This window comes from Emydura macquarii, unplaced genomic scaffold, assembly GCF_026122565.2.
Source record: "Emydura macquarii macquarii isolate MOO-44397 ecotype Brisbane River unplaced genomic scaffold, CSIRO-AGI_Emac_v2 contig_1390, whole genome shotgun sequence".
Classification (NCBI taxonomy): domain Eukaryota; kingdom Metazoa; phylum Chordata; order Testudines; family Chelidae; genus Emydura; species Emydura macquarii.
This window is the reverse complement of record NW_027131527.1, coordinates 23,158,631-23,180,695: the sequence shown is the minus strand read 5'-3', so window position 1 is coordinate 23,180,695 and position 22,065 is coordinate 23,158,631. Positions and strand designations below refer to the sequence as shown.

At 39.8% G+C, this 22,065-nt stretch overlaps 1 protein-coding gene across 2 annotated transcripts in view; it reads left to right on the top strand.

Moving 5' to 3' along the window:
- Positions 1-15,474, top strand: part of BTAF1 (B-TFIID TATA-box binding protein associated factor 1) — a 91,181-nt gene extending 75,707 nt beyond the window's left edge. For both annotated transcript variants that reach the window (XM_067552884.1, XM_067552883.1), the window contains exons 29-38: positions 206-283; positions 375-504; positions 1,297-1,438; positions 1,613-1,743; positions 2,229-2,354; positions 3,323-3,475; positions 4,734-4,945; positions 7,802-7,961; positions 14,347-14,517; positions 14,859-15,474. In XM_067552884.1, coding sequence (XP_067408985.1) covers positions 206-283; positions 375-504; positions 1,297-1,438; positions 1,613-1,743; positions 2,229-2,354; positions 3,323-3,475; positions 4,734-4,945; positions 7,802-7,961; positions 14,347-14,517; positions 14,859-14,999 — 1,444 coding nt within the window. In that variant the 3' untranslated portion in view covers positions 15,000-15,474. The remainder of the gene's footprint in view (positions 1-205; positions 284-374; positions 505-1,296; positions 1,439-1,612; positions 1,744-2,228; positions 2,355-3,322; positions 3,476-4,733; positions 4,946-7,801; positions 7,962-14,346; positions 14,518-14,858) is intronic.
- Positions 15,475-22,065: the final 6,591 nt, after the last annotated feature.

Sequence of the window (22,065 nt, the reverse complement as noted above, 5' to 3'; positions counted from 1 at the left end):
CAACATTGCAAAAAAACCTTTTGACTTTAAAATATATTCTCTGATTAAGATTAATTTAAAAATTATTTATATACTGCTGAAAAAATAACTTAGTTTTTTATGTAGACAATAAACTGTAGAATATTTAATCTACTTTTGTGGGTGTAAATGAAAACCTGTTTATTTATATTTTCCCTGTACATCATTTCTCCTCTTCTGTTTTAAGATTGCAACATCAGGTGAAAAGGCACAATCTCATAGTGGCTTCATATGATGTTGTGCGAAATGACATTGATTTCTTCAGGTAAGAACTGATGTTTGGCTGCTTGCTATATATTAATACTATATATTAATACTTTAAAAATCCTAAATAAGACTTCCTTTTTATTTCCTAGAAATATTAAGTTTAACTACTGTATTCTTGATGAAGGCCATGTAATCAAAAATGGAAAAACAAAATTGTCAAAAGCAGTAAAGCAATTGACTGCAAATTATAGGATAATTCTTTCTGGGACACCAATCCAGGTAATTGCTACTCTCCTTTTGCCCCTTCTCTTCTATTCCCACCCTCTGAAAATGTAAATTATTTTTGCAGTCACTTTGCTGCCTTCGTTATCCTTTATTGTCCTGTTCAGTATATAGCTTATTGCCGTGAAATATCCATTATTGTTTTCCTGAATATCTGAGGCTCACTCTCTCCATTTTTCATATGGAAAAACCCACAGTAGTGGGGGTATTCAAGTATCTCCCACTCCATTTTTTTCCAAACTGTTTGTTTCAGAGTGGGTGGGTTTTCCACCTTTATGGAACCCAGGGGGGTTCCATGCCAAGGACTCACGACACATGATCATCATATGAACTTGAACTCACTTGCATTTTGAGCCCCCTGCCGCTATATAAAACCTCTCTCCCTGGGATGTCTGCCTCACATAGGGTTGAAGCCTCCAGTGCCCCCCTGTACTCCCACTTTCTCTGCTGCTATCCAGAGGGCTGGGTTTGATTGGTGCCTGGAGGTGTTGGGTGGAACAAGGTAGAAAGTGGAGTCACTGGTACAGAGTGCACTCTCTGATGTCACTTTGACCCCACCTAAAAAGGTGCCATTGGGGCTTTCCCCTTACCTAATCCTTGATTTCATTCCTACCCAATTGTCAATCTCCCAGACACGTAAAATAGCTAAAGGATCATAAATGATCTTGAGAGTTTTTATTGCACTGTATTTTAGGGTAAAAATTCAGAAATAAAAAAGGAAATTCTCCATAATATTGGAAACTGTGCCAGTCTTGGAAATGTTTTAACAAATTTTTGTCTTATCTTCAGAATAACGTTTTAGAGTTGTGGTCACTGTTTGACTTCCTAATGCCAGGATTTTTGGGTACTGAACGCCAGTTTGCAGCTCGTTATGGCAAACCAATATTAGCAAGTAGAGATGCCCGGAGTTCTAGTCGAGAACAAGAGGCAGGTAAGGAACAAGCTCCACACTCAGTTTTCTTGCTTATTTCTTTGTAATTCAAATTTGCTGCTGAAACCATCAAACCCTTTAATATAGGAGTATAAAGTCTTTACTTCCAACATCACAAGCAGAATCTGCTACTTTGTTGTGGTTTCTGACCTATTTGCTATGTCTGACACCTAGGAGTTCTTGCAATGGAAGCACTGCACCGTCAAGTATTGCCATTTCTTTTGAGAAGAATGAAAGAAGATGTACTACAGGATCTTCCACCCAAAATTATTCAAGATTATTATTGTACTCTCAGTTCTCTGCAGGTAAATTTAAAAAAAAGGAAAAGAATCTCTATTGTACTCGGCATCTGCTCAGCATAATTGGGAGTACCAAGGAGCCAGTTGCAGCTCCATGATCCTGGAGTCAGTTTAGTGTGAGCCTTGCCATACTTTAGAGCACCCAGGTTTGAAAATCTTGGCTTTTTTCTTATAAAATTTGCATTTAAAATCACTAGGGAGTGTGTTTCTGGCATCACTAACATGGGTAGTTGTAGGAGATAATTACTGGTTTGTTACTTGAACAATATGCACGAATTTGCAAATTTTAGCTTGAAAAGTAAAATTTTCAAGTAATGAGAAATAACTTAATATTGATACCACAATTTATATGTAGGGTGAGATAATTGACTTTAAAAGTTTTCTTCTCCATTTATTGCTTTATTAGGCAGCTTGGAATTTAAATTCTTTAATTCTTGTTTTATGTTGAACAAGCATTCGTTTCTTTCTCCTGGGGTCCGGGGGCCCTACAGGTTCAGCTTTATGAAGATTTTGCCAAGTCTCGTGCCAAATGTGATGTTGATGAAACTGTTTCATCAGCTTCACTGAGTGAGGAGACTGAAAGGCCAAAGCTTAAAGCTACAGGACATGTGTTTCAGGTACAAATTTTTCAGTAATTTGTACTCCCTTAATGTATTTCTAGTAAAATCCAGGAAATCCTACTTAATCTTCCTACGTTCAGCTGAAAAGGTAATTTGTACACTGGATGTTGAAATATAGTTAAGTTTGGTTAAATCCTGAAGCTACAGTTACTTTAATGAAGCAATTTCCATAGCTGTTATCAAATTGTCTGGAATGTGGTGTGAAGAGCTATGATGGTTAAATTACATTTTGATGTGTTATCATTTTAGTGTGAAACTTCCTGCTTAAAATATTAAGCTTTCTTTTATGTGTTCTGCTGAATTAATCTATATTTAAGTATTCCATATGCTAGAGGCTTTTACTCTAAATTGCAAATGGATTCTAAACAGTTCTTTTTACCAGTGAATTTATTTAAATATCAAAAACTACAGGTAAGAATAATTTTAATCTTATCAGTATTAGTTTCATTACAATAGTCTCAAACACTGAAATAAATGTTAGAAATTATCCCACTAAATTTATTTTTTCTATTGTAATGGAAAGCATGCTGTTCTGTGTTGGTAGAAGTTGGAGTCTTTCCCCATCAGACTGAACTGTAAATGATCACAAGCCTTCATAAATTTAGATCCAAAGAAAACATTGAGTGAATGGGGAAGGCAGTACTTCTCTGAAGGGCTTCACAAAGCTTCCAGGTCCCTGTCTTGTTGTTTCAGTCACAACGCTCCGTTGAGAGGGATTCATGCACTGTCCTATAGCTGGAACCAATATCGTTTTAATACTGGCAGTGGCAAGGTTTTCAGCTGGAATTAACTTTATTTTAAATAATTGTATGATGCAAACATCTTTAAAAATCTATTTTGTAGTCAAACTTGTGAAATAAGGCCAAGTAGGCCACAACACTACACATCAATTTCGTTCACCCTATTTTCCATCATCTTTAGTTGCTAACCTCACCACTGAACTTTTTTCTCTCAAAATTTAAAAGGCATTGCAATATTTACGAAAACTATGTAACCATCCAGCATTAGTGTTAACAACCCAACATCCAGAATACAAGAGAACCACAGAGCAGCTTGCTGCTCATGATTCATCCCTTCGAGATATCCAGCATGCCCCTAAACTGTCCGCATTAAAACAAGTAAGTATACTTAAATACATGTTATGTATTCCAAAATTAATAAATGTATATACAGTTCCATAATTACTATGATTATTGTATAACTGTTTTTTAAAAGACTATCAATTAGAAATTTAGTTTATTTTAAAAATTAGTTAATCTGTCCCTGAGTCTCTGCCATTTTTCTGGTTTTACAGACCCACTTTCCTGTTGTGGTTTGGTTTTTTGGGGGTAATGTTTAAATAATTTCTGTCAATCATTGCTATGCAAATGATTCACACAAACAGAAGAGACCCCTTGCAGTCAATATGAGATGCTGAATTGGGGCAAAACTATTTGATTTTACAGAGGAGGCTGTGAAGCTGACAGTAAACATGCAGTCAAATAACAGTGCCAGCAAACAAACTGGGAAAAATGGGGAGATGTTTTTTTTCCACTCTAATCTTAGTTCTAACAAGCAGAGATGTTACTTTTAATAACAGCAAGTTAAAAGGTTTCAGGCAGAAGTGATTTTTAAATTGATGTATTTTTATATTTGATGTATTTTTAATTTCCATGTAAAATTGAATGTATTGGACTATTTTCTAACGATGTGTTCACTCTTAGCATGGGACCATCGTTTTCAGGCAAGCAGCTATAACTTTTCAAATCTTAATATATTTGGAAATTATCACTAGAAATATTTGCTAAAATTTAATTTTTAGAAAAATAGTACTACATTTCTTATAAGCATATGTAATTAAGAAGATGGGATATGTAAGAAGTGTTCATTTTGTACAAATACAGAAGTTGTGTAGTTATTGCATGGAGATCTCATTAAGTCTCCAGTCCTGCACTGTAATCTGTGTGGGCACAGTAGTCTGCAAACATTGATCATAGTGCAGGATCAGACCTTAGTCATTGTTTATTTCAAGTACTTTGTGCGAGGTATGTGAAATATGAAAGTTGTTTTTTCTGTTCTTTGGTTTACTGCTTCATCTTACTCTTGGCAGAAAATTGTTTGACTTAGTGATTATATATAATCACCTGGTGGTTGAAGACATTGAATTAGTGTCCTGTATAACCACACATGATTATGTATTATTTTTAAATAAGCTATACCCCTCTTATGAACCTAATATTGGATAGCAAACCTCTTGTTTAAAACCAATTTTCTAGAGAGCATGCATTTTTATTCATATTCATTGTGTATTCTATTTTATTCTGCCAGTAGTGTAAATATAAATATTTACAAGAGACATAATCCATTGTGGTAATTTATTTTAAAATTTACTTGAAGCTGCTACTAGACTGTGGTTTGGGAAACAGTGGCTCTTCAGAGAGTGGCACAGAAGCTGTTGTGGCTCAGCACAGGATACTCATCTTCTGTCAGCTCAAGAGCATGCTGGATATAGTAGAACATGACCTTCTCAAACCTCACTTACCCTCTGTTACATATTTGCGATTAGATGGCAGCATACCTGCTGGTCAAAGGCATTCCATTGTTTCACGGTAAGTTACTCTCTCCTTTTCCTCTTGTGTTTTTAAGGCAGATGACGATGGTATTACTTATTTGAGTACAGAATAAAAGTGGCTCTTATCTCATGGGAGCTCTTGCAGTTTCTAAATATGATCGTGTACTATAATTTCTACTTATGTAAATGTAATTGCTACATGTCATTAGATTATACTGGCAGACCATCATTGCATAACTGATCTTGTAACTTTAATCTGATTAAATGAACCAGTGTAAAGATATGTGTTCACAAATATTAGTTGATTAGCAAGGAACAGGTCTTTATTTTATAGCCAAAAACATTTATTTCTGAGCCATCTTTTGCTCCTCTGTCCATCATGCAGAGACCTGGATGCAATACTAATTCCTGGTTTCTTGCTGTCCTGGTCTATTGCAATGTTTCCAACTCTTTGCAATGTTGAGTGTTTTTTTCTTGAATATGGGAGAAACTTTGCTTTCTTTTTAAAATAAACTTATATCCCTCATGGTTGCAAATGTAATACGCAACCAGGAAGCAAATAAAAATAACCAAAATTTTATTTTTAAAAGTTTTCAATTTTTTTCAAAGCCAATCTCATGATTTTTGAATATTTAGACTATTGCTATAGTAGTTTTTTCCCTAGAGAAATTAAGTACTTTGTTACTGTGGCAGAATCATCTATCCATAGACGATTTGGCCTTCTGTTCAAAATTGTATCTGTTGGTACTTGTATGGTGCTCTTCAAGAAGAGGACTGGAGCCTTCCATATATTCTTGACCCCTCACACAAGCTGAGAGAAACACCATCTTGAACAAAGACTGTATTTTACTAGATTAAGTTTGACTTTGATGCATGTTTTCACTTTTGTTTGTAACCATCTCTACTTTTATCTCTCTTGCTTAGTATCACTTAATCCATGCTCTTTTTCCTTAATACACTCGTTTTGCTTTTACTGTAGAACAGTTCAATGCTGTGTTTTGAAGGGAAGTGTGTTTTTACTTATTTTAATAAATTGTAATGTACTGTCTCAGCATACTAAAATATCTTCTGTGAATGTATAGTGATGTTGTTCATTGCAAAGAAACATCTCTGCGGAGCTGAAGCTCACTGGCAAGGCTTGGGTTGGGGGAGCCTTGAGAAATTTGCTGGTGAGGAAGACACATATGGTGTGCCAGGGACTGACTCAGTCTAATCTCGAGTAAAACTCATGCTTGCGGAGGCAGAGAAGTAACATGATGGCCCCCAGATCTGGGTATTCCCAGCAGTATGTTACAATAACATTGTCTTTGAAAGCGCCTGCCAGTAACATCACAAGACAATACTCAAAACCCAATTTATCCTAGATTAAACAGACTTGTAAATTCAGTAGTCCACTTGCCAATGACAACTAGGAAAGTTTCCCTAATGACTAGAGTGCTTCTGCAGATTTAACTTTTATTTAAAAAAAGAAAAAAAGTTTCTAGTTCTTATGGTTGTGAACTGAGGAAGCCAGCACTGTCCCGGCTAAACTTGTCTTAAGACAAACGACTCCAAAGCCTATGTCGCTGCTCATAGCTTTCATAGAATCCGAATATGGTAATAAGGACAGCTGTAGTTAATTTCATTGCTGCTTATCAGAACACTGGGGACAACAGCGAAACTAACTTTCAATCTGCTGCTGCTTTTGGGAAGCTATGCATAGTAGTGAAATGGAATAGTAAATAGTAGGGAAGTGGAATAGAGTAAATCATGCACACACCTGAGCAGCAGTACTAGCAGCCTGGAGATTAGAGAACAGTGAAGTTGCACTGACTAATTTTCACACCCTTGTTCCCATTTAGACTTCTGATCCCAATAATCAGGAGGGTTCAGGCAGGAGGATTGGTGAAGAAAATATCCTCTTACCTGTAACAAAACATCCACTAAATAGTATACTAGATTCCATATTTGTACTTCAAAAAATAATACATGGTAGTATTATGTAGACTTCCTTTTTTAGACCCATTAGAATTCTAAATAGCCTGACACAAACTTGTGTCAATGGCCTGTTCTTTCCAGTATTATAATAGTGACCCTATTGTAAGGCTCTGAAAAGCCTGTTTAGATTAGTGTACCCTCCACTGTTCACCTATAGTGCAGCTGTTTCTGGTGACTGTAGGTCAGATTGACTCCCACAAATGGTTCCTGTGTATCCATGGATGCAGCTGCACCCAAGGAGAGAGTGTTCCTATGGAGAGGGCAGGCAGCAGTATTGCTACCACTCCCTGGGAATTCAACCAGGGAGGGCAGCTTTAAGTTCCATTTAGTAATCCCGAAGGAGCCAGGCCTAGTCAATGCATTGAATTAACATGCCCTGGCCAACCCCACCTGCGTAAAGGGCTTGCACCAGTTGGCTCTGAATCCCCCAGCAGAATGGAGGTTGCAAGTGGTTTGTATGATTTTTGTGCCACCAACTACTGGAAATTTTCTACATTAACAAAAGTGAATTGGGGCACTAGCATTATTGACATGGTAGCAGTTAGTCAAAAATTAACCTTTCTGAGTTTTAGGAAACAGATTAGAGAAGTGTTTTAAGGAAACACATGCTTTCATTCACATTAGCTTTTACCTCAACTAACCTTTAATTTTGGGATGTGGGTTATTTTTATAAATAATGTAAAGTAGTTTTTACTGAATTATTTCCTCTTCTAGTGAACTACAATCTCTGCCTTTGTAAATTAACTTCTTTCAGGTGATTTAAAAAAAATCTTTAACAAGCATTGGAAAAAAATTGGGCAAAGTTCTGTACGAAATGAATAAAACTACAAATAATTAGAATAATTTTCATTTCTGCAGTCATGCGTTGTCACTCTATGACCTTCTAAATACTTTACTCTTCTATTTGTATATATAGGTTTAATAATGACCCATCCATAGATGTTCTTTTGCTTACCACTCATGTTGGTGGACTGGGACTTAACTTAACAGGAGCTGACACAGTAGTGTTTGTGGAACATGACTGGAACCCAATGAGAGATCTGCAAGCAATGGATAGAGCGCATCGTATTGGGCAGGTAAAACACCAATTGTTAAACTTTCATGAGTTATCAAAAACCCCTTTCTTTGTTTCTGCAGCCCAGCATCTTCAACAATTTTTCAGGTCTGTATTGCTCTCCTCTTTGCAGCTCATGGACAGACAAGAGTTTTGGAGTCGCATAGTCTGGTTACACCCCCTCAGCTCTTGCTTGCTTTCAGGGCAATATGTGGACTGCATTTTTTACAGTATCTGCCTAAGGGTTTTTTGGATTGGCTGGTTTGTTTTGTCAGAATTTTAGGGCAGTGGTGAGCAGTGATCTCCTTTCTCCCCCTGAGCTAGTTTTTTGGGCAGGTGTTGGAAACCCACAAAGCCTTGGCTGCAGTGCCTCCCTGCTGGCTGCTCTGCTGTACCTAGAAGTGAAATCCAAACAGTGCTTCATCTGTGAGACTGCCCTCACAGGGTTAGGGTTAGGGTTTGCCCAGCCTGTATCCAGCCTTTTGTCCTTAACTGTTACATCCCAGGCATGTGGTATCCCCTGCCCACGGAGCAGCCAACATGAGGGAAAAGGATCAGGAGTCTATGGGCAGAGCTGAAAGAAATCCCAAGGATGAGGAAGACCTCAGTCAGCTGACCTAAGGGGCCCCTGGAGAACAGAGGGGACAGAATTGTGGAGTTATAAATGCCCCTTCCCCACCTCCATCCTAAAATGGTTCCTGAGCACCCTTAGAAAAGAAGCAGGGCTCATAAGCACCTTCTTCCTTCCCAATTTGGCCAGGAAGGCTCTGGAAGCATTTCCCCATTCCCCTTTCCTGGGGGAATGGGACCCAGCAGGTGAGGACTTAGATCTCACTCAAGACTTTTTTTTTTTTTTTTTTAATTGTTCTCCTTAACCTTTAAGGCTAGGACAAGATGCAATGGTCTTAAATTACAGTAAGGAAGGTTTAGGCTGGACATTAGGAAAAGCTATCTAACTTCAAGTAATGAAGCACTGGAACATATTCCCTAGGGAGGTTGTAGGATCTCTGTCATTGGAGGTTTTTAATAACAGGTTAGACAAACACGTGTCAGGAATGGCCTAGTTATTACTTAGTCCTGCCTTGAGGGCAGAGGACTAGATTAGATGACCTATTGAGATCCCTTCTGGTTCTACCCTTCTGTAATTCCGACCTCCTCGATATAGAAGTAATAGAGAATGTTCCCTCAGAAGAAAGTCTTCATCTTCATTGAGAAGCGTACAGAGAGAAGCAGAGTCATTCTAGATTTCAAAAGGCTCAACATATGATGAAGAAAATTAAGTTCTGGAAGGAGATCTTAACCTTTACAGTGTCATCCCTGTCCCAGGGGGACTTTCTGACTTCAGTGGATCTGGTAATGAGTCTTTACAAAGATGGTGGTGGTAATAATAGCCAGATTCAGGTCACACAGGATCCACTGGCATCCCTTCCTGGATGACATCTTAACCAAAGCACCATCCTTCCCAACAGCACACAGAAATACATCTCTGACCTTGAATTTCCTGCAGGCACATTGATTTATCATCAAGAAAAGCTCCTGCATTCTGTCCACCCAAATAACTCACTTTGGAACGAACATAGACACTTCAATAGCAAGGATCTATCCATCTCTAGAGAGGTTCCAGAAGACTCAAGACATCCTCATATTGTTTTGGAACAGCAAGAGACCCACTATTGCACTGAGCCTTCAATTGCTAGGTGTCCTAGTATCATGCAGAAGGAATCACTCTATGGGTGCAATCACACACATCAGATACCTTTCAAGACTTCATCTTAAAGGTCTGGGATTAATCGCCAGGACACATGGAAGATCAAGTGAGGGTTCTGGAACAGGTGTTCTTCTTTGAATAGTGTCCCTATGGGTGCTCTGCTGTAGGTGTGTGTGCTGCTGATCAGAGAACATTGGTAGCAGTGTCCCTTCGCCCCACATACGCACTGTCCCTCCTTGTGCTCTGTCACGAAGCTAACCAGCATTGCATGGGCAAACCCTCAGTTCCTTCTCAACCACCTCTGACTAGAGACAAAACTTTCAACTGTTCATTTCTCGGCTCATTAACCTACTAAAGACCTGTTAATTGTTTCTTTTCTAGCTACAACTTAGTTTTCTTTGTCTCTTTTTTTTTTTTTTTTTTTTTTTTTTTTAAGAAAAAATTGTTCAACCACTCCCAGTCTGGGGACTGCCCCGGGACAGAGCATGCCCAGTTCACTGGACTTTAAGAAGTGTCTCAGCTGCAAAGAATCTGTCCTGGTGACAGATGGACATCTTCATTGTGTCTGTCACCTTAGGGAAACCACATTCCCCAGAAGCATGGTTTGGGACCGCAACTTAAATAGCTGGCATAAAAGGACAGAGCTGAAGCTTAAACTCCTAACAGAAGCAGCTCTCCAACCGCCTTCAGACACACATTAGGATTCAGAACAGTGGGAATCCTCACCACAGCTCTCTACATCCAAGAGAGGTGAGCCTAAGACGACAACTATGAGCCACTCCCATAAGGCTTCTAAAAAGACAGCCATGGGTCCCCAGAACAAGCCCTGAACCAGGTAAAGATGACCAGCTCATTTGGTATAATCAATACCGACAGCACCAAAGCCGTCCAAATGTGGTACCCAGAGCTCACACAGTACTGTCCCAGCGGAGCACATTGGGCTACCTAAAGACCCAGTGGGCACAAGCAATGAAACATCAGTACCGACTGGACAAGACTAAGACAGAGACCTTGTCTTAGGGAAGGCTCCATTGGTGTGGATAACAGCGTCCGTACTGTCAATGGTATGCCAAACACTGGTGAATTGTTCAACCAGGACTGCATCACCGACTCCATCAGTACAGTCATCTCGACACCATCGTCCACCACAGGTGCCAGACTTTAGATACTCGAGAGACCTGATATTGTCTGATGTACCTGAGTCTTCTCTACTTGGTACCAGAGTTCTGGTACTGAGTCTGCCTCGAGCCCAGATTCCCCTTCAACATCATTCCATGCACCCCCATTCTGAAGTGGGTAGTCAAACAGTGAGCAGGAAGAGGTAGTTTCTCGTCTCTCCTCTCTCACACCTTATGATACCCATTACCAATCTGGACCTCCTCAACCATACCGTCCATCTGACCCTCAGCATCCCTGGTATGGTGGACAACCATGGTACCAACCACCGGACCCTTTCTTGCCATCCCAATGGCTTTATTGGGATCTGTAGCAGGCATATAGACCTAGTGTCTCCTGAAGTTCTAGCATGGCTTACTAGGTGCCAGTGAGGCACCTTCCTTTTGCCACCACATCCAGACCTTCTGAAGAGATGAGGGAAGAACCAGGAGGCTGATTGTTGAGGAAGAGGGTACACCTCAGACTAATTACCAGATGAGACAGTGATGCCCCCTCCATTGCCACTAGCAGATGACTTTAAACTTTTTCAAGACTTGGTTTAGAGGGTGGCAGACACACTGCAATTACCACTACATGAGGCGGCAGAATCACACCATAAACTAACTGGACATATTGCACTCCTCTGCCTCATCCAGAGTAGCTCTCCCTATCAATGAGGATCCCTTGGACCCAGACAAACTTGTATGGCAGACCCTTTCATTGGTCTCACCAACCTGTAAGCGGGCCGCTTAAATATTATATGCCAGCAAAAGACCTGGAATTTCTCTCCTCCCACCCACCCCCTAATTTTGATCATTTGTGGATGTGGTAAACTCAAGAGGTCGTCCAACATCAGATGAAATCCAACCCCAAAAGGGATTGGAAATGCCTCCACCTCTTTGGGAGAAAGGTGTATTAATCTACCATGTTACAATTATACATTGCAAATGACAAGTCCCCAACAGCAAAATAGGACTGTCAACTACTCAAAACTCAATTCCATGTTGTAGAACAGCTTCCAGAATCTGACCAAAGATCAATTTAGGACTATCCTCAATGAAGGTCAACTGGTGTCCAAGACGCTACTCCGGTCAGCGCTCGATGCAGCTGACACAGTAGTGTGTCCCATCTCTACTGCCACTTTGATGAAGGGAGCTTCTTGGTTACACTTATTGGGTTTCCCCCAAGGAATTGCAGACACCTGTGGAGGACCTTCACTTCAAAGACACAAAATAGCTTGCAAAAAACACACTTCCCTCCACACACTTAAAGATTGCAGGGCTACTTTTCTGTTGCTTGGAATTTACATATTTGGGGCAGAAGACAAAATAGTCCTCAGCCCTTATTCAAATCTCGCTTGAGACACTACACAATCCAATATTTTTTACGAACCACAAAAGAAGTAGTCTAGGTTCTGAAAACGTAAACCATTGGGCCCATAGCCTGCTCCTTTCCAACCATCCACCTCAAAAATTCAGTACTGATGAGTTGGTCAGGGTGCTGTCAGACCATTCCCTTCAACACCATCTAACACTGGTCAACCTTTCACATCCATGGATGCCACTTCACCCCATTCCACAGCACTTGGGAATAGATAATATTTGACAGATGGGTGCTAAAGATCATCTGTGATGGGTACTCTATCCATTTCACCTTCTCCTGTCCCTCTTTGGGGATCCTTCTCACATCCTTTTTGTATTGGGGGGCCCAAAACTGACCCGGTTCACGGCCTGCTAGCAATGCCCCTCCTAATGCAGCCCAATATGCCATTGGCCTTCTTGACAACCAGGGCACACTGCCTCATATCCAGCTTTTTATCCACCGAAGAGGCTTAGAACCAGTACCTCAAAACTTACGATGCAGGCTTTTGGCCCACCTCTTGGTCACCTCCATGATACCCAAGGAAAAAATATTTGGATGGGTTACAGATCATCTGTGAGACCACATTTCAGGTCTTTGTTCTGAGACCCGGTGAAGCTTGAGAACAAGTTGCCCCATCTCCTGGAAGAATGGGTTGCTTTGATCACAGACCAGTGAGTCAGGGATACTCCCTCAAATTATGGGCTCCACACCCACCCATTTTTTGTCTAGTCCCCCATCTCAAATAACCCTGTAAAGCACTATCTAATTCAGAATGAGACTGCCACCTGATCAAATGCTACCACTTTTAATGAGCACTACAAAATAGACTTCCTGTTCTCTCCAGAAGGATACTTTGGGAGGAAAGTTCTGCAGGCAGTGGCTTGGACATGACTTTGCCTTTTTGAACAAATATAGATTGGGAGAGAGACCTTTTTCTGACCTTTTCTATAACATTTGCTACATCTGTTTACTGCTTGCTACTTCCCAGACCGCAAGAAATGTGGAAGATGCTGGGCTGCAGAATGTAAAATTTCCTACTGATTCTCTTTCTGCTAGCAGCATCTCTCTCAGTTCTACTCACCCTGGATGGCTCATGAGTCAAAGGTCAGATATTAAGTGGAATCATTGCCATATGACTGTCTTCGTTTATCTAATGTACATAGTTATTTTGTTACCTCTATATATTTATTATTAATCTGCAAGTTTTACATCTTTGGAATAATTTATCTGGAAGCTAGCAGGAATTGAGGGAGCATGGCTAGACTATGAAAACATCAGTGCTTGCTCTTTGTCCATTGTTTTCTTGTGATTTTTGTATTGTTTTTTTCAAGTACAGCTAGGCTTGATCAAACAACTGAATGAGGAAAGGAATGTTGTATGGTGGCTTGCATGTGAGATCAGGAGATATTCTAGATTTTCCTTTCAGTTCTGCCAATGACTGATCTTAGACAAGTTATTTAAACGGACTGTGCTTCAGATCTTCATTTATAAAGTGGTTATACTTGCTGTACTTCATAGGGTTGGAGGTTTAATGGGAAAGCATTTTTGAGCACCTTAAGTGAAAAGGGCTATGTAAGTGTTTCATTATTTTTCCTCTCATCTGCATTCATGTTGGGAGTTTAGATTTTACTTTTCCCATGGTGTACTGTGATCATCTTGACTTAACATCCCTGTGTATCCTTTTATCAACAAATGCCTGAAATTGACTGTCTTTTGAAGACCTTGTAAATACCTTAATTCAGAAAAGCATTTAAGCATGTGCTTAAGTGCTTTGCTGAACTGTGGTCTAAAGTCCTTATTCTGAGAGGTGTCAAGCATCCACAATACCAGTTGACTTTTAAATGGGAGTTGTGTGTTCAGGATCATGCCCTTAATGAGTAGAAATATTGCTGTGAACACAAGACTCTTCCGTTTTCCTCAAGGACATTGTGTGCTTTGTCCATGTCTTGTGAGCTGGGGAGAACAAGAGTCTAGGAAATCTACTCCAGTCACTATAAGACAGCAGAGAGCACTACCTGAGCAGGTTGGCACTTTATTTTGCCTTTACCTGTATGGCTCCACTCACTAAAAGCTGCCTCTTGCCCAAATCTTCCTTACTCCATGCCATGGTTTGTAATTAACATTTTTTAAACCATGTCTAGACTATTTTAATATTGTTTGCATAATGACATTTTTCTTTCAGAAACGTGTTGTCAATGTGTATCGCTTGATAACGAGAGGAACTTTGGAAGAGAAAATTATGGGTCTGCAGAAGTTTAAAATGAATATTGCAAATACAGTGATTAGCCAAGAGAATTCTAGCCTACAAAGCATGGGAACAGATCAGCTTCTTGACCTATTCACTCTTGACAAGGTAAAGAATCATTTGCAAAATTATCTACTAAAAATAAGCAATTAAAGCTTTAAAAATAAAAAATGCTATGATGTGAATCCAAAGATTACAGGGCAGACAAGCATTTGAAATGGAATAATAAACACCAAGAAATTCCCCAAGTAGCAGTTACTCTCGTCCTCTTGGAATAGACTCCACAATGCTCCAAAAAGCACCAATATCAATCCTTCAGAGATGTTGCGGTGTTAATATGTGTAAAGGGAAACTAGGAATAAATAAGATGTTTGACTAATAAATATTATAGAATTACATATCTGTTTTTTAACTTACAGTTGAAATGTGTCCATTTTTTTCCTTTTAAGGATGGGAAAACTGAAAAAGCAGATACTACTTCTGGGAAAGCATCTATGAAATCAGTTCTTGAAAATCTGGGAGAACTTTGGGATCCAGAACAGTATGATTCTGAATACAGTCTAGAAAATTTTATGCATTCACTCAAGTAACCATCATATATTCTTAATTTAGTTGCTGCTAGTTCACATTTTTCTGCTGATATTCAGCAAATTTCAAAGCATATATAGTGAACCTATAGCTCAATATGTAAATAGACTTCTTGAAAAGAATCAGCGAAAGACTGACACTGAATAGTGTCATCTGTTCCACTGGGGAAGTTATTCTGTCTTAAATATTTGCACTGTATAAAACTTTAAATGTAAACATATTGTGAGGTGGTTTGAATTTTACATGCTAAACAGATGCAAATTCTTACTTGGTAGAGGAATAAAATATAGCAAGTTTTACATATGCTAACAAGTGTTACTTCCTTTTGAAGTAAGTCCACCATTGTTCCTTGCTGTATCTATAGTTTTGTACAAATATTTCAGTGAGTACTTCAGGTTGTTCAGTGTACATTTTTTTTAATTTTAAACACAACTTGCTTTTATGATTTATTAAAAAGTAAGTTTTTCAACTTAACAAGTTATAATGATCTTTCATTCAGATCATTTCAGGATGTATATCATCCATGGCAAACCTTAAAAGCTAGAAAGTGTGTTGGGAAACTAAATGGAGCTAGGTTTATTGCCTATCTTTGTATATTGAATATAAATATATAATGCTTTTCAGTCTTTTGACATCACTTTGAGAGCAGTTGATTTCAACTTTTTAATGTAATGTTATACTAAATACAGGTAAATGGTCTGTTTAAGGCCACCTATACATCCCATTAAGAGGGTGTACTTTTTTAATTTATCTATAAGGATAGAATATAGCCCCATTCAGAGATCTATGTATTCAATAGGTTTCAATCCTATATATTTTTTGTAACTAAAAGAACAAATATACAAACAGAACTTTTCCAGAAGTAGATTTTACACTGTTTAGAATTCTAAAATCCATGCTGAAGGGACTGTTTACTGTACTAGTGCATGAATTAAAACCTCTTAAACAGGAGAGGGGAAATATTTTCTTTAGGGATATAGATGTACATACATATCATCATTGAAATACCTACACTCAATCTGAGGGAATAGAGTATTTGAGTTAAAATCATGTAACAGATTATAAAGGACTTTAATAGATGGGAGTGAGTATACAGTAGCTGTACATTAAGCAGCTTTTTATGAAAGGGAGTTGATAGTAAAGATGGTGTTTTTGTTTATAGATGTGCATGTATGTACACCATTTTATAAATATATTAAATTATAGATACATTTACACAAGCTGTCTGAATGAATACATATATAGGATATATGTATAGATATCAAAATCTATGGTTTGTAGCTTGTTGTGCACTTAAGCTTTTGAGACTGAAAACCATCAGAGACCTCAACTATGTAAAATAACAGATTGCTTTGTTAAAACAAACAAAAAAACCCCACAAAAAATCCTGTTAAAAAGCAAGACTGTTCTGATGCATTTGGAAATGAATGTCACATTTCAGTAGTTACAAACTGCAATATTGTAATATTCAACTAGCATTCCACGGAAAGAATAATAAAAACAAAATTGGGAATATATAACTCTCTTTGTATGGGGTGTGAATGCGAAAGACCAGTTTTGTGCATAGTGAGTAATTCTTTGGAAAAGTATAGTTGGGTCATTGGTGAATATTTTGGTGCTGGGATGAACCTGATTTGTTACTATACACTGCAAAGATGAAGCATCTTTCTCCCTTAGATGCATAGCAAGTATCTTCATGTACAGTGCCTGGGTTTTTTCTACTTCAAGAAAAGATGAACAGTGTGTGACTAATAGGCTTTGGTGTCCTTCTGTTCTAAAATTTTATTTGCTATTGCTAAAAATTACTATGCATGAATTTTGTAAGCATTCGGAGATAATGTTGACAACTCTTTTATGCATTAATCTTGAAGTGACTCCAAGACATCAATGATGAAAAAGAAGATAAATGTTTTTCTTTATTTTCAATAGAGAAGTGTTTTTATCTAACCATAAAACATTGCATTAATTTAAAAGTAACTTGGGGAACTCTGCAACCACAAGCATTCCATGCTGGGAATTTGCTGGAGCACTGCAAAGCTGTACCCCCGTTCACTGCCATATAGTCACCTACACTGCATTACATTTCCATGTGCCGACTTTAAATTGGCTGTTCTTTGGCACATTTCTATGTTGCCATGCAACTCTAATCCTCCTTATGCTGGTGGTCTTCTTGGATGTGACATCAAGATGGTCCTTGCCCCTGGCCAAGGGCTGGGGAGCCTGGAATAATTTAATGTTGGTGTTTAATAAGAGGATTGGATGTGCAAGCTATAATCCTTCAATGAAAATGTTTTAGAGCAGGAAGGAGACCTAAAACACCAATGAGGGGATGCTTCAAAGCAATTTATATAAAGTCAGACTAAAGGAAAATCTGACTAAATTTTGAGATTGAATGACATCAAGCTCAGTCAAGTTTCAGGACCAAGAAAATCATGAATGGAATAAATGAAAAAAGACCCTAGACATCTTAGTGAATAAATAGGTGTGTGACTGTACATTAATCTGTTCAGAAACAATGATGTAGATCAGCGGTTCTCAACCACCAGTGGTACTCCAAGGAAGGCTGGGTGGTACGCGAGCCGTACTGTGCTGCCGCTGGAAGTGCCCGCCCACCCACCCTCCGGGAACTCTACCGCCGAAAAGGGGCAAACAGCAGAAGGGTTTCGGCCGAGGGCATTGTTCCCCCCCATGTAACCGCCGCTGCCAAAAGTCCCCCCTCACCCCCGCTGCTGCTGCGAAACGCGTCGCCGCAAGTCCCCCCCCCCCCCTTTTTTCCCTGAGTGGTACTCGGGGGGGGGGGGGAGAACCGCTGATGTAGATGGTAACTAACTAAAGTATTCTGAATTACTGGAGTTAACTGGAAAAGGGAACAGCCTTCAAATTTGAGGGGAACCAAGGACCCAAAAGATACTAATTAGGGATTATAATTTTTATTAAGGTTGCAGCTCAGACTGACATTCTAATCTGAGACAATGTCTGTATGAGATCTGTTAAAGTACATATTAAAAAACATAGTTTATAAAACATTTTGGGGCAGGAAGTACCATCTTAGAAGCAAGCTATATGTGGATGTGTTGTGCCTTTCAACCTAAGTTTTGAAATTACATCATTCCAAATGAATTTTTCAGTACAGAAACTACACTAATACTGGACATGTGCATTACATCTGCATCCTAAATATCTTATTGGAAAGTTTACAGTTTCTCCATTTGCAACCTCAGGAGAAAAGTAGCAAATATGACAACAGTCCCAGGAGTCCACAGCCAGTCTTCAGAGCTGATAAGAAGAGACGCCTTCTCTTGTACTGGGTGCAAGCTTTTTGCCTACCAGATGGGGACAGTCATTTTCCATATCACATGAAGTGTAATTAATTCACTTTACTCTGTTTTAGAAATCTTCCAGGAAAGTAAGTGATGCACTTTCATGCCACCTTCCAGCTCGTCTTCCCACTCCTCCTCCACAGACACCTTCTCCATCCCTTTTTCACAGATCCTTCTCCTGAGGGGCGTGCTTTAACAGGCATTTGCCGCAATTCTGCAATTTGAGGGTAACACAAATTGTTCCCCAAGACTATTGAAGAATGGCTCTTGCTTTCTCAGTTTAAAAAAAAACCTCGTGGTCTCGCTCCTGTTTTTTGACTTTTGCAAATTCAGATCTTCTGAATACTTGTTTCAAGAGTCATATGGTGGTGGTCTTCCATGCTCTTTTTTTTTTTTTTAAACTTATTCTATTTCTTCCCCCATGAAATCAGGAAGACAGAGCCACAATATAGTTCAGACTTACTCTTGTCAATTTGGCTAGTCTACTAGGCCTGTCACTGAACATCAATATCTGTTAACAGTCCCAGATTTGTTATCTGAGAACCATTGCCAGATCTTCCCTCTAGATCTGAGGTTACTCCATTTGGCAGCTTAGTGTGAAATCCTTTTAGGATTTGGACATAAATACCCAAATTCTTGACTGCAACCAGAGTGCTGAGCTGTGTGCAGAAGGTGGGCACCAGGGTGGATTTACAGTGCTTGAAGGTAACAAGTTTTCTTCAATAACTTGAGTTGTGTGTTTTCTGTAGTGAGACCCCCAGCATAGACCTTGGATCTGAGTAAAGTTCTGACAAGACTTATAGTCTCCCTTTGAGCTCATGTTGCTGAAGACCACTTTCTCATAGCTAAAACTTCAGGCATTGATGGCTGATCTTTTATAACATTCTGGAAATGTTTTAATTTTTCCTTGATTCTAGATTTAAATTTTCTTAGGTGGGACAAATTCTTTTAATAAACCACCTTAGGCTAGTTGTGGTTTTTAATACAGCCTGGTGTCTAGCTCCATCTAAAATGTTTCTAAATTTATTAGACTTTATATCCAATTTTGTTAAGTTCGTTGAGAGTTGGGACCAGCAGCAACTGAAACTCATTACACTATGTTTAAAGTGTCTTCTAGGGTAGGCTTGCATTATCTCCATTATACAATGCATAGTCCCTGCATTGCAATTTTCTATGATATAATGCTTGGGAAGCTGCCATTTGGAGCTTCATTCACATAGTATTATTCTCTTGAAATGAGCCAGAGTAATCCTTCTATAATTAGAACAAATCATCTGCTGAGGATGGATTAAGTTCTACTCCTAGAGTGGGGATGAGCAGTGTCCATGATTTTTTTTTTTCATTGCCATCCACTAGTCAGAGCAACTTCAAAACTTAGGAAACAGTTATATTAGCCAGCATGCAACCAAAGAATTAAAATGACAAATTATATTTCTTGGAAAGTATGACTATCTGCTTAAGTAAACTACTTGACAAACTCAACTCTAATTGCTGGGACTAGGTCTGTGTTTAATTGTATACATGTATGAGCTATAAATTTTTATTGATTAAACATAACTACCTGAAGAGCTCAACAGCATGTCTTTCATCAACTAAAGTTGGTCCACTAAAAGATATTACCTTGTCTCTCTGAATTAAGACTGACTTCTAGAATATAAATATTTGTAACTATTTATTTATAAAAATGTGTCAAATATACTCTTATGACAGGGCAACTATAGTGCTTCCTTTTAGGATCTTGGGTTTAACCGTGTGGGAGATGGGCAGGCTCCATTTTGTAATTGTCAGTTCAAAATGTTTGTTTTTTAAATACCACAGCATAAAACTATTAAATGTGATTTAAAGTTGATTTAATTTTAGATCAGTTCAACCAGCCCCTTTCTCAGAATGATAACCACATAGATAACTCATCTGAAATCTGTTCTTGTAAAATGTCTTTATTGATAAGTGACTTAGTTCTTGATTTCTAAAACCTAATTAAGTGGAAACACAGTCTTGCTCAGCTCTCTACTAGTCCTTTAAGTCAGAGTTTTCTCTCCCTTGGCAGTGGCTCTAACAGCCCACGAACACATTTACTTAGTTACTGTACCTGTTGTCATTCTGATGCTCTAGCAGCACTAGTAATAAATTCTCTGCTGGTTTACAGCACTCTTAAATGTATTCAATATTTGAGACTAGACTCTAGTTACTGTGCGGGTGGCGCTAAAGAGCCACATTCCTCTAACAGGGTGCTGTGATAGAGGGAGTGAAAGTGGCTAAGCTATGCTAATCGCCTGCGTACCACAGGTGTCAGGTCGGGTTGTTAGAAATAGCGTACCCAGAGCAGTTGCAGCTAGTGGGTGCGAGTACTGCCCTATGCTGGAGAAGCACAACGCACGCTTCTAGCCTCCCTTCGCTATCATGCTAAATAAGCGTGGTAGTTTTATGTGGGGGTGGGGCGGGTTGGAGCTGTGCCAATGGATGCTGTAGTGGTGGCTACTGCCGGGGCCCTTGAGTGTTGCTGAGCCCGGCACTCACCGCGCGGTAAGCCGCACAGCTGGAGCGACTGAGGCCAATTGGTGACGTTCCAGGGCGGCGCTCACCCCCGGGGACACCGGCGGGACCAGTGCACTGCGGCTACCCAGCCTGTGCTGTGTGCTGCCCTACCTGACAGAGGCTTCGCCCCAGGCCCGGGAGGGCTGGGACGCTGGAGGCCGGGGCACGTGAGGATTCCCGCCTCTCTCAGCGGGGGAGGACGGGTATTAAAACCACGAGCCCAGCTCTGGAAAGGACCGTGAGGAGCGCGTAACAAAATCACCCCGCGTCTCTCAGTGGTTTCCTGCGGGCCGGGCCGGGCCGGGTCTTTGCAAACTGACTCGCCGCTCAGTTAAAAGGTGGCTCGGCAGCCGGGGACACCGCCGGCGGTAGGGAGAGCGGCCCGGCCCGGCCCGGCCCGCCCCGCCGCAACATGAGCCTCGTCTCCGCAGGCGGCCCCCGAGCAGCGTCGCAGGTAGCTGGGCCCCTTCTTGGGAGGGGCCACACTCCAGCGCTGCTGAGGCGCAAGGGCGGGGAGCCGCCTGCAGCCTGATGCCCAGGTAAACCCTGCTTCCAGCCACGGCGTCCCCCGCCCTGGCACCCGTTCATCAGGGCCCCTGATACCCGCAACAAACCAAAGTCCCCCACCTTGACTCCCCCCCTCACTAGAGGCCCCCTCCCCCCCGAACAAATCAGAGCTTCCAACACTCCCATACCATACTCTCATCCTCCGACCCCCATGAAAGTCCCCCCTTCTTTGATGCATATGCCTTTTCTTTGGCACTTTTTTTGTTTTCCCCTGGAGTTATTCAGTGTTTTGTATTTTTCTTCATTCAATTTTTGTAAAAGGAAGCAAAGTGAATTTTGACTTGTGCAATAATTCAGCAATATCAATTTGTTAGACAAATTAAAAAGTGAAGCCACTGAATGTGTCAGCTGCACACATCAAAGTATATCAAGATGTCATTTAATTGCTTGTAATTTGAGTAACAAAAGGTATAAATAATATAATAATGGCTGCTTCATTGCTTCTTTTTGATGCACTGTTTAAACACCTGAGATGTTTAAAAAGGATGTTCTAATCTAACATATTAGGCTTTCTTAAGCATTTATTTCATTGTAGAGTCCAGAAATGCTTACTTTACACCTATTAAGGCCTGAAATAAATGTGCACAAACAGGAGGAATTTACATATGGTACTGCAAAAATATTTTTTTAAAGGTGATACCTAAAC